The sequence below is a fragment of the Mirounga leonina genome, unplaced genomic scaffold, assembly GCF_011800145.1.
Source record: "Mirounga leonina isolate KUSES-001 unplaced genomic scaffold, KU_Mleo_1.0 Mir_125, whole genome shotgun sequence".
Classification (NCBI taxonomy): Eukaryota; Metazoa; Chordata; class Mammalia; order Carnivora; family Phocidae; genus Mirounga; species Mirounga leonina.
Window position 1 is genome coordinate 14,711,635 of NW_023270305.1, and position 13,309 is coordinate 14,724,943.

Below are 13,309 nucleotides of genomic sequence, written 5' to 3' on the forward strand. Positions count from 1 at the left end.
TGGTTTTGCTTTTTGCAGAATAGCATATAAATGGAGTCATACAATGTATAGCCTTTTGAGTCTGGCTTCTTTCACTTAGCATAACACATTTGAGATTCATCCATGTGTTGCATGTATCATTAATTTATTTCTTTTTATTTCTGTCTAGGATTCCATTGTATGGATGTTTCACAGTTTCTTTATCCATTCACCAGTTGAAGAACATTTGGGTTGTTTCCATTTTTTGGCAATTATGAATAAAGCTGCTATAAACATTCACATAAAAGGCTTTTGTTTGAAACTAAATTTTAATTTCTCTTGGGTAAATACTTAGCAATGGGATTGCTAGGTTGAATCATAAATATATGTTTAACTTTATAAGAAACTGCCAAACTGGTTTTCAAAGTGGCTGTGCCATTTTGCATTCTCACTGGCAAAAATGAGAATTCCAGTTTTTTGTGTCCTTGTCAGGACTTGCTATTGCCAGTATCATTTTTTCTTAATCCATTCTGTTAGGTATGCAGTGGTATTTCCCCGCAGTTTAAATTTGCATTTCCCTAATGACTAATGACATTAACCATCCTTTCATGTGCTTATTGGCAATGTGGGTCATTAGTGAAGTGTCTGTCCTCTTTAGTGAAGTGGCCATTGCAATCCTTTTTTTATTACTGTAGTTTTATTGTCTTACTATTAAGTTTTGAAAATATTCTGAGTTTTTTATGTATTTTGGACAAAAGTCCCTTATCAAATACATGTCTTGTAAATATTTTCTCCCAGCCTTAGCTAGTCTTTTAATTTTTGGACAGTGTTTTTCAAAGAGTAGAATTCTTAACTTCGATAAAGTTCAATTTATCTTTTTTTCCTTTTATGGATAATGCTTTTAATGTTGTATCTGAGATACGTTGGCCAACCCAAGGTACAGTTTTCTGTTGCTGCTATAAAAAAAAAATTACAAAATTAATGGCCTAAACAACACAACTGTATGAACTCACTTTATTAAGCCAGAAGTCCAGGTATAGCACGGCTCAGCTGGCTCCCCTGCGTAGAACCTCACCAGGCTGGCATCAGAGTGTCAGTAGGGCTATTCCTTTCTGGAGGCTCAAGGGGGAGAATCTGTTTTGAGGCTCATTAAAATTAAGAATTGAGTTCCATGCAGTTGTAGGACCTCATTTCCTTGCTTGCTGTAGGCTAGGAATTGTTCTCAGCTTCTGAAGGCCATCTGCATTCTCTCACTTGTGGTTTCCTTCATCTTCAAGTCAGCAGATGTATTGAGTCTCTCTCACGCTCCGAATCTCTCCTGCCTTTTCTTCTGTCTTACTTAAGGTCAACTAATTTTGGACTTTAAAAATTAGATCTACAAAGTACCTTCCCATCAGCATGTAGATTAGTGTTTGGTTGAATAGCTGATGACTGTAGCTTAGCCAGGGTGACATCAAAAAAACAATCATACCCAGGATTACAAAAATTTCCTCCCATGCTTTCTTCTAGAAGTTTTACAGTTATATGGTCTACATTTGATTCATTTTCAGTTAATTTTTTTTTAAAGATTTTATTTATTTGAGAGAGAGAATGAGAGAGAGAGAGCACATGAAAGGGGGGAGGGTCAGAGGGAGAAGCAGACTCCCTGCTGAGCAGGGAGCCTGATGCAGGACTCGATCCTGGGACTCCAGGATCATGACCTGAGCTGAAGGCAGTCGGTTAACCAACTGAGCCACCCGGGCGCCCCATTTTCAGTTAATTTTTATATGTAGTATTAGATATGGGTTGAGGTCATGTCTTTGCACACGGCTGTGTCTTGACCTTTAACCACTTTGACTTATTAAAACAATATCTGAAGAAGTTTTTTTTAACCAACAAAATATTCATTAAGGTGGTGGAGCTTTATGCTAATGGTTAGCAAACTAGTAAATAGCTTTTGATACTTTAGCAGGAAGGATAGCCTTTAATCATTGGCTCTGATGGAAGCCACTTCTCAGGCCTGTGTTTTGCTATGTCTCATTCTTGCAGATCTCATTCTATCCAGAGTCAGGACAGCCAGAGTGCTTAAAGGAGATGAGCCTGGAGCCAAAGAGTGGGGGTCGAGTTCAGAGGCGTTCTGCCAAGATAGCTGTATACCACCTGCAGGAGCTGGCTTCTGCTGAACTGGCCAAGGAATGGCCTAAGAGGAAGGTGCTTCAGGATTTGGTACCTGATGATCGGAAGGTAAAGTAGAAACTTAAAGTATTAATTTAGAACTGTGTCTGATACTGTGCTTTCTATATATGGAAAAGTAAATGCACTTGGCTACGTGATAAATGATATTTTGCTTCTTTATTCTTAGAGATGGAACATGTCTGATCCAGCTTCAGTGTTTGGATTCATGTGGGTCCTAGAGAGACAGTCTGTTTCAGAAGTTTCTTAAGGAACCCTCTTAATTTTAGACTATTTCCAGAGGGGACCGGAATTCCCAGATTAGTTTTTTGCCTAGTTGTTGACCAGTGTGTTTCCACTTTGTTAGTTAGTAGTTTGTGTTTAGTTTAGGTAAATGCTTTCAACTTGTTTTTCTAGCCACAGAACTCCTCTCCCTACCCACTCTGTTTTCCAAATGAAAGCTTATATAAAACAGCAGTATGTAAAATAACTGAAAACGGAGTCACTCTGAATAAACTAGAGGTAGTGAGCCCAAAGCCTTGTCTGCTTGGCCTTCTCCTTGATACTTTTATCATTCCCTCCACGTACTTCTGCAGGGTGTAGGACCCAGCTTGGAAGCCTTTAGTTTAAAATAGATCATAGACCAGAGGAACATTATTTGGCCAAGAGGAGACAAGGGGTATATGACTTATGGGAGTAGTCGTGGGAAGGGCTTGGGAGGATATACAGTGAGAATTAAGATTAGAGCTAAGGACCTATTACTCTCCATTGGTACGGACAAGAACAGTTTAGATTTGGCTTAGGGCTTAGACTCATGTGAGAGGAATGTCGTATGTTAAAAGAAAATGGGTCAAATTTTAGAAGTTGATACCTCTTATTTGGCCTAAAAATCAGTCCTACAGGTGTCCAAGGAGTAGGATCCTGTTTTTGAATATCAGATTATCCTTTCTTCTTTTAGACTTACTGCTACTTTCTTCCTGCCACAGGCTAAAGTATATGGTTATCTAAATTCAGTTTAAATGTGAATTTTGTACAGTGATATGTATATTGTGATATTGTAGTCCAACTGTTCTCACTGTGCATGGTCTGTGGTAGAGAATTTGACATAAATATTTGTTAGCTCACTGATAAGTTTTGATAGTCTTATCTAGCAAATACTTTTCTAAAATCAGCTGTTTTATATTTTGACATTGTGTCGGCTAAGGGAATTATCATTTTGTTTTTTAAATTAAAAATTTAGGGGTAACTTGGGGCTCAGTCATTTAAGCGTCTGACTCTTGATTTCAGCTCAGGTCATAATCTCAGGGTTGTGAGATCAAGCCCTGCGTCGGGTCAGCACTGGATGTGGAGCCTGCTTAAGATTCTCTCTCTCCTTCTCCCTGTGCCGCTCCCCCCCAATAAAGTAAAATAAAAATTTAATTTGTTTGAATAGATTATACATTCTTGTCATTCAAAAGTCAAAATGGTGATAAACATTGAGATATCTCACTCTCACCCTATCCTTGTTCTATCCTGTCTCCATGGGTTAACCATTGTTACTGGTTTCTTGTGTGTCCTTCCAATGTTTCTTTTTTAAGAGTTTATTTATTTATTTGACAGAGAGAGAGAGAGAGAGAGTGCACAAGCAGGGGAATAGCAGAGGGAGCTGCAGAAGGAGAGGGAGAAGGAGACTCCCCCCTGAGAGGGAGCCTGATGTGGGTCTCGATCCCAGGACTCTGGGATCATGACCTGAGTCGAAGGCAGCCGCTTAACTGACTGAGCCACCCAGGCACCCCCTTCCAGTGTTTCTTGATACAAATACAAGCAATATTGTCTAGGAAAAGACTCTTGTGTTTTCCTTTGCTCTCACACTACTGCACACTTAAACTTCTGACACCAGGTTTGTGGGTTTTTCCCACACAGACCAATTTTCTAGCACCACCTGGGTGTCCTACAAATAATTCAGTTCTGACACTATCTCCCTGGAGTTGGTGTCAGATCCTACAAGTTAAGGGCTCAGTCCCACAGGACTGCTCCGATTTCAGATGCCAGTCACAAGTCTCAGGTTGTCACCTGTACTTCTGACTGATTTGGTTATAAATTGGGGTTCCCATAACTCCGTCCTTGGTTTTGATAATTTGCTAGAATGGCTTACAGAATTCAGGGAAACATGTTTACTGGTTTGTTATGAAGGATATAATAAAACCTACAGATGAACAATCAGATGAAAAATAGAGTGAGGTCTGGAAGAGTCCCAAGCATAGGACCTCCTGTCCCTGTGGAGTTGGGGGTATATCACCCCCTGGGCACATATATATGCTCATCAATCCAGAAGCTCTCTGAACCCCATAATTTTGGGATTTTTATGGAGGCTTCATCATGTAGGCATGATTGATTAACTCCATTTTTAGCTCCTTTCCCTCTCCAGAGAATGGGGAATGGGTCTGAAAGTTCCAAGCTTCAAGTCATGGCTTGGTCTTTCTGGTGACTAGCCCCCCACCCAGGAGCCTACCAAGAATTGGGGGATTATGAAAAGGGATTATGAGCTCTGTGTCAAATACTGGTATTACTCCGGAACTTAGGAGTTTTAGGAGCTCTCTGTCAGGAACCAGGGTCAAAAACGAAGTACCAACAGGAACTGAGGGCAGAGACCAATATATATTTTTTATTATTTCACAAATATTTATCCTTTTTGAAAAACTTTTTTATTTGGAAATAATTTTAGACTTGCAGAGCCATTGCAAAGTTAGTACAGAGTTCCCATCTGCTCTTTACCTGGCTTCCTCTAATGCCAGTATCCTACATAACCAATAACATAGTATCCCATCAGGATCCCATAATAGGATACCATCAGGATCTCACATTTAATTCTCTTTACTGTGTCTCCTTAGTCTCTTCCCATCTGTTATAATTCTTCTGGCTTTTTTTTTGTTTGTTTTTTGTTTTTTGTGCTCTTGATACTTTGAAGAGGACGGGCTGGTTATTTGGTAGAATATCTCTAATAGGGATTTGTCTAGTGTTTTCTTGAGATTAGATTGAGGGTCCTATGTTTTTATCAAGAATACCACTGAAGCAGTGTTGGCCCTTCTCAGTGCACCATATCAGGAAGTATATGATATTGATGTGTCTTTTTACTGGTGTTAAATCACTGGTTTGATCACTTGATGAGGATGTGTTGTCCAGTTTTCTCCAAGGCAAAATTACAGTTTTCCCCCTTGTAATTAGTGAATATTTTGTGGCGGGATTGACACTATGCAACTACCCTTATCATACTTCTGCCCACTGCAACAATTATTATTACGGTTGTTTGCCTAATGATGTTTAGTATTTCCATTATTTCTTCCACAGTTATTAATTGGAATTCTGTCAGAAAGATACATCCTTTTCTTCTATTAATCTGCTTATATCAGTATGGACTCATGGATATTTTATTGTAGCATTATAATACGGTGCTGTTATTGTTGTTAATTTTGTGGCTCAAACTGTCCCAGAGTTGGCCATCAGGAGCTCTTCCAAGTGGGCCCCTGTGTCTTTATGACATGCTGCTATCATTTTTTTGAATACTTTGTTACTTTTTGACACCATGAGATGCTGTAGGGTCATCTCATATATTCTCTGCCCTAGCCCTAGAATCAACCATTTCTCCAAGGAATCCTGATTTCTTTTATTGGAGAATATATTTAAAAACCAAGATTTGAATGGTAGGTGTATTCATTCCTGCTGGGGTGTTATTGCTTCTGGGCCCTCTTGGTGGATAGAGCTAGGAGATATATGATATATATAAGTATGTGAGTGTGTGTGTGTGTGTGTATATGCATATCCAAGGGTGCATATGTATATGCATATACATATATATGTATACTCATGGGTCATACACACACTCTGTTCTTTTTTTTTTTTTTAAGATTTCATTTATCCATTTGAGAGAGCGAGGGAGCGGGTGAGGGGAGGAGCAGAGGGAGAGGGACAAGCAGACTCCACGCTGAGTGCAGAGCGCAACGTGGGGTTTGATCCAGGACCCTGAGATCATGACCTGAGGTGAAATTTAAGAGTTGGCTCTTCATTGCGCCACCCAGGCTCCCTCTCTATTCTGTTCATTTTTATGTCTCTCTATCTGTATACATATTTAAGGCCGTGATACCATCAATTCCAGTCCAACACCGCAAGTTTCATTCTTGTCTTCCTCTGTGCTTATTTGTAACTCCTTTCTCCAACAGTGAGAGACCTGGCTCTCATTGTGTACAATATATTTACTTACTTGCTTAGTGCTAGTATAACATAGTTTTACAGTTGTTTTCCCATACCCCTGTAAAAACAGATTTACTAACTAGAGAACAGTATTTGTTACGGTTCTTTTCATCTTTGGCCTTATACTGTATAATCAGAGTACTATTTTGTAGTTACTTAGATTGGTTCCCCCCTTTCATTAGGTTTCTCATTTGTAATCATTAGGTTCATATGTTACATTACATTTTGGGTTCCCCATATGTCCTGTTTAATTGAAAGTAGTCATTTATCTTGGGGGTATGTGAAACATTACCGTAGTTCTAAAAGTCAGACCTGTATTAAAGGTTTTCTTAGAGAAGGGCCACTGGTCTCTTCCCAGTTGTCCTGTTCCTAGTACCCTTTTATTTTCATCCTATTCCCACCCTGCTCCCCACAAAGATAACCACACTCAGTAGTTTCTGGTTTATCCTTCTTATATTTTTATGGGATGGATGGCCAGATTTTTTTTTTTTATGTTATGTTAATCACCATACATTAATGTGTATTTTCTTATATTCTTTTCTTTCTTACGTAGGTACTTTTTTTGTACTTCGCTCTATTTCACTTAAAAGTATATCCTGGAAATCACTCCATATGTGTTCATTGAGATTATTCTCATTTCTTTTTTTTAATAGCTGCATAAATATGATAGTTTATTATATGAATATAATAGTTTTTATAAATATTCTGCTATCACTATAAAAGGATTTTAGATGGACCCATATACACTAGCTGCAGAGGAGAGGAGGTGCTTATAAATAAAGCCAGCTCTGTGCTCTGACTCCTTTTATTGATTTGCCAGAGTTTCTTTAGGGTGCCTGCCTTCCTTCCCCTTACCTCTATGGGCTTTGGTTCTGTTTTTCTGTCTCGGTATCTGTTTCAGATACCTATTTTTTTCAAGGAGGAGGATCGTTTACTCAATGGAAATATAGCTGTTACCTGTGGTGGACTTTGTAAGAACTGTCTCTCCAGGTGCTAGCTGTCTCTTTTCTGGAAACTACAGCTGCAGTTTTAAGAAGAGACTAACTTGTGTCAAAGCACATGAAGGCGAGTGTGAGGAATAGTTAATTCTACTTGGGCAGTAGAAGGAAAGATGGTGTGTTCCATCCCCAGAGTTCTCTCACATCTTTGTTTTAGGTTGAACATCAGTGTTTTTGTTTGAATTTTTAAAATACCAAAAATTGGGGTGCCTGGGTGGCTCAGTTGGTTAAGCGTCTGCCTTTGGCTCAGGTCATGATCCCAGGGTCCTGGGATTAGCCCTCCTTTGATTCCAGGGAGCCCGAGCAGGGAGCCTACTTCTCCCTCTCCCTCTGCCCCTCCCCCTGCTTGTGCTCTCTCTCGCTATCTCTTGTCTCTCTCTCAAATAAGTAAATAAAATCTTAAAAAAAAAAAACCAACCCAAAATTAACATGACACCTTTGAAGAAAAAGGAGAAATGCAGAGGAGCAGGGAAAAAACATTAAAACCACTCAAAATTCCACCACCCAGAGACAACTACTGTTAACATGTTCATTTATAGCCTTCTAGCCTTTTCCCCATCTACATATATTTCTTCTGAATGTATTATAAATGTGTGTGTATATGTGTACCCGATAAGTATATTTTATATACAGTACATATTTGTATCCCTGTCTTTTTTGTAACAAGTGTTTTAACTGTGTAAATGTTCTGTCATTAAGCTTTTTCAAACTATAGATGAAGTGCTATATCTGAAAGTCTCCTGCCCTCTCTTAAAAGTCAGACTTCCTAAGATTAAACAGTAGACAGTTGTCCTTACCAGTTTCAGGTAAATTTGTATTTAAAGGTCTTACATACTACAGTTTTTCTGCATATGGAAGTGTGCTTGTTGAAGTCCAGAATTACATAACCTGAAGAGTTGGGTGTGAAACTTTTGGGGTGTTTTGGTTGGAAATCGGATTCCTCCAATAAAATGTTTCTTGTCTTGTAGTTAAAATATACTCGCCCTGGGCTACCTACCTTCAGCCAGGAAGTCCTACACAAATGGAAGTCAGATATCAAGAAATATCATCGCATTCAGTGCCCTAACCAGGTGGTTCTTTCTCATTCATTTATTCAGTAAATGTTTATCAAACTGTTGTTTCAGTTATTTATTCCATCATGACGAAGTACCTGAACCTCAGTGGTTTAAAACATCAATTATTGTATTTGTTCAGAATTCTGTAAATCACTAATTCTGCCAGGGCTCAGAGAACATTCTCCTGCTGTACACGGCACCCGCTGGGATCACTCGTGGGTTGTATTTAGCTGCAAGCTTGGATGGGACCTCAATGTCCAAGATGGCTTCTGTGTAACTAGTTTGGCTGGGAGCTCGGCTGTCCACATGGCCTCTCTCCATCAGAGTGTAGTGGGTTACCAGCAGGGTACGTGGCAACTGACTTCTGAGTATCCCAAGAACATGAAGGTGGAAGCTGCAGATCTCTTAAGGCCTAGCTTCAGAATCTGTTCAGCATCATTTCCATGGCATTCTGTTGGTCAGAGGAATCACAGGGTTCACCCAGATTCAAAGGGAGGGTAAGCAGACTCCACTTCTCACAGGGAAGAGTGGCAGAGAATTTCCAGCCATCTTTAACCTACCACAGCTATATATGCAGTACTTGGGGAAGGAGCAGATACTCAAGAAATAGACACATTTGTACTGAAGAAGGCAGATTAAAAAAAAAATCTTACTGTGCAATTTTCTGTTTCTCTAAGCGTCAGAGAAAAAGTCCCAGGGAAGAGAATATCTTAAGCTTTTATAAACAGCTTGTTCACTTTTTTTTTTTTTCTTTAAACCTGTCCTTGGTTTTCTCTTTTTGCTTTTGTGGCTTATGTGTGAATTCTTTTCCTGTTTGGTTTGCAATATAATTTATTGGGCTTCTTCCTCCAAATGTACAGTTGGTCAGTGTAAACGACCAGATTGCTAAGAGAAGGATGAGGTTTGGTATAATCTTCACGTTATTTCTTCTTCTCTTTTTCAGGGTTGTGAGGCTGTCTACAGTAGTGTATCAGGCCTTAAAGCTCACCTGGGCTCTTGTACCTTGGTTTGTAACTTTCTGAACAATTTATCTTAACATGACCTCTGAAATAGTCTGATATGGAAGAGAATTCAGTTTAGGTGAACAGCTAGTTGTCCTGTTTGCTGTTATCTTCAAAGGCTGGTTTAGTTTTTTATGTCCTAAAGATTCTTGGTCTGTTACTGGATGGGATGCCAGGATGTGTCCAAGATACAGAAAAAGCCAACATAGCCTTAAATCTTATCATTTAAAGAATTTGGAGAAAAATAATATTAATTCTGAGCCTCTTCCAGGGTTTTAACTTCTTCCACCTGAGCCTCTCCTGCCTTGGGCCTGCCCTGTCTTTTTGGGCCTTAAACTTTCTAGAATCAACTTACGTGTGCTTATCTGGATTGATGAAGATCCTCTAATCCCATCTGAATTATACTGGCCTCTGGGGATGAGAAGTAGGCTCTCTCCATGGGTGTCAGGGAGACAGCTGTTCACCTCACTGAATCTTTTCTGTGTTGACCCAGGTGCCCTACAACCCACAGCTATGGGGACTGCTGCCACTTTTTAATTCCATTCAGAAATATCTCTTCACACAAAATGAACACCACGGACACTCAGAGCTTCAGGAGGGGAGAGAAGTCTCAGTTCAAGGCAGCATGGGAGTGTAGGCATCCAAACCAGATCTGTCCAGGAATACTAAGGAGTTTGTCATCATGATCTTAGTGTCTGAGCCCTTCAACTGGGTATTATGGATGATACTTCTTTAATTTTGGATGTCCAAGGCACTCTTTGGAGCAGTGAATTATAGTGGGAAGAATTATATACATTGGTGCCTCTGGTGAACTTCAGGAGTTTGATAATTTGGGAAGAGGAACCGAGAGAACCTGGAAGTGAAGTGACAGAAACAAGGGAAGATAGAAAAGTGTGGCATGTTCTATAATACAAGTAGGAGAACTTCAGGTTGTGTTGAGGGGGTGGGGGTATTACGTATAGAATTATTTTAGGATAGATTTATAGTAGTGATAGTCTGGCCCAATCTGGTTTTCCTAAATATATTGCTGTTTTGGATTTTCTTCCTTCTTACCTTTGCTGAAATAAAATCCCCTTTTTTCATCTCTAATGACCCCCACACATGACCCAGGTATGTGTTCCTGAATTTACCATTCCCTTTTCTTTCTGTCTTGAAAACAGGGAAACTTTGTGGCTGGAAAATACAAATGTCTCCTGTGTCAAAAAGAATTTGTGTCAGAGAGTGGTGTCAAGTATCATATCAACTCTGTCCATGCCGAGGTGAGGTCCCTGCTTTCTCACCATGTTTTTGTAATCCTGCGGAACCCACACATATGTCCCAAGAAAGGAGCATTTTGTGCGTTTTTATGGGCTAGGACTGTTGAGGAAAGTAACTCGAAAGTGGTTACGAGAGATGGAGTTAAAATACTTTGTAAAATTAGATGCATAATTATATTTTTCTGTGAAAGCATTTGAGCTCACTGTAAGTGTGAGCATTCCTGAGCTCTTCTGGTTCTTTTAAATTCAGTTAAATCAGGCATTTGGGCACCAGGCTGAATTTATACTTTTGGAATTCTTGTTTTATAGCCATCTCTATACTGTTTTCTCCTATTCTAATGTCTTTGAGCAACCGGTTTTTAATGTTTCAAATACCGCAAAGAAACAACTATAAAGGGCATTAGTGAGACAACTGGAGAAATTGGAATACGGGCTCATTAAATAATAGTAACGAGTCAGTGTTCATGTTCCCAAACGTGATCACTGTATTGTAGTTGTGCAGAAGAATGCCCTTGTTCTTAGGCAGATCTATGCCGGTTTTTAGGGATGAAATAAGTCTGCAGATAACTTGCAAATGGTTCAGCAAAAGGACGAAAAGAAGGAAAAAAGGGAAGAGAAGTTAACCATAGTAAATCTAGGGTTCATTAAACTTTTCTTAAGGTTTGTAAATTTTCAAAATTACAGAATCAATTCTGTATAAAAATGCTTTAAGCTTCAGAAAGTCAAGAGTTTTCTCTTAGGACAAGTTTTTAGTAATACAGGTGAATAGAGAAATTGTTTCCTGTATAATTAAATACCTGTGTTGCAAAAGCTAAAGGAGTAGAGTGTGCATTCTTTTGGAATATCTTACTGTAGAAACTATTGTTGCCTGATACGGAAAAGGAGCAAGTGCCTTTAGCTGTTCTCTGCCCTCACATTTAATAGTTCTTAACAATGTGGGCTGTAGTTAGTGTCATCAAGTGTGGTCCCTGTTGTTTTACAGGTTTAAGCTTTGGGAATCCCTTTCTATATCTGAGATTTCTTCTGGAAGTCAGTCATATCTTTTTTACAATAATAGCATACCTTTTTAACCTCCGGAATTATTTAAAAGATAATTAGTCTCCTGACAAAATCTGGCCTTTATGTAGTTAACCTGTTTCTCCAGTTTCTTCTTAAAAAGGTGGAGCCAACAAATTTCACTTGGTTTGGGGCTTGTTCCTCAAGCATTAGTTCAATGATTTGTGCCTGTATTTATGAATTATCTGTGGTGGTAAAACATTTTTACTCTGTTCTTCCCTCTTGGCCTCACATTTTCTTATACTACTTTTTTTTTTTTTTAAGATTTTATTTATTTATTTGAGAGAGAATGAGATAGAGCGAGAGCATGAGAAGGGGGAGGGTCAGAGGGAGAAGCAGACTCCCTGCTGAGCAGGGAGCCCGACGCGGGACTCGATCCCAGGACCCTGGGATCATGACCTGAGCCGAAGGCAGTCGCTTAACCAACTGAGCCACCCAGGCGCCCTACTTTTTTTTTTTAATAGAAATTTTCAAATACATGGAAATGGACAGAATAGTATAATGAAAAGCCTTAACAGACATCAGTGTATGTCCAATCTTGTTTTCCTTTATAATCACACCCACTTTTTTTTGTCCCTTAAAGGCTTATTTTAAGGCAAATTCCACATACCATGTCCACTGTCACTGCTTCTTTTGATGTGTGTCTAAAATATAAGGACTTTTAAAAATGTATAACCACAACCATCATTACACCTAAAAATTAGCAGTGGTTCTTGAATATCGTCATATACCCAGTCATTATTTAAATTATTTAAATTTCCCTGATTGCCTCATAATTTTTTCCGGTTGGCTTGTTCAAATCAGGAGCAAGAAAAAAAGAAAGGTCCATATACTGTATGTTTTATTCTAGAGTGCTATCCAATAGAAATGTTATGTGAGTCAAGTATGTAATTTAAGATTTTCTAGTAACCACATTTTAAAAATATGAAGAGGGGCGCCTGGGTGGCTCAGTCGTTGGGCGTCTGCCTTCGGCTCAGGTCAAGATCCCAGGGTCCTGGGATCGAGCCCCGCATCAGGCTTCCCGCTCGGCAGGAGGCCTGTTACTCCCTCTCCCACTCCTCCTGCTTGTGTTCCCTCTCTCGCTGTGTCTCTCTCTGTCAAATAAATAAAATCTTTAAAAAAAAAAAAAATGAAGAAAACAGGTGAAATTAATGTTGATAATATATCTTATTTAACCCAGTATAGCTAAAATACTATCTTTTGAACATGTAGTCAATAAAAATTATTAATGAGATACTTTATATTTTTTCATACTAAGTTTTTGAAATTTAATGTGTATTTTTTATATTGAAAGCATATCTCAATTTGGATTAGCCATTTTTCAAGAGCTTATTAGCCACATGTGGCTAGTGACTCTCTCATTGGACACTGCAGGTCTAGGGGTTTCCCCTTTCCTCCGAAGAAGCAGTCATTTGTCACATATGTTTACACACATTTTGGATTTTGCTGATTGCATTTCTGTGGTGGTGGTCCTCTCTCAGGGTAATTCCTATAAATTGGTAGGTAGACCTAGAAGACTGATCAGATCACTTGATTTTAAATTGAAATTCATTTTCTTTCCTTTCTTTCTTTCTTTCTTTCTTTCTTTCTTTCTTTCTTTCTTTCTT

General features: G+C 39.0%; 1 protein-coding gene across 1 annotated transcript in view; it reads left to right on the plus strand.

Moving 5' to 3' along the window:
• Positions 1–13,309, plus strand: part of ZNF512 (zinc finger protein 512) — a 95,969-nt gene that overhangs the window by 79,816 nt on the left and 2,844 nt on the right. The window contains 4 exon segments of the mRNA XM_035000530.1: positions 1,987–2,181; positions 8,303–8,404; positions 9,333–9,395; positions 10,551–10,649. Coding sequence (XP_034856421.1) covers positions 1,987–2,181; positions 8,303–8,404; positions 9,333–9,395; positions 10,551–10,649 — 459 coding nt within the window.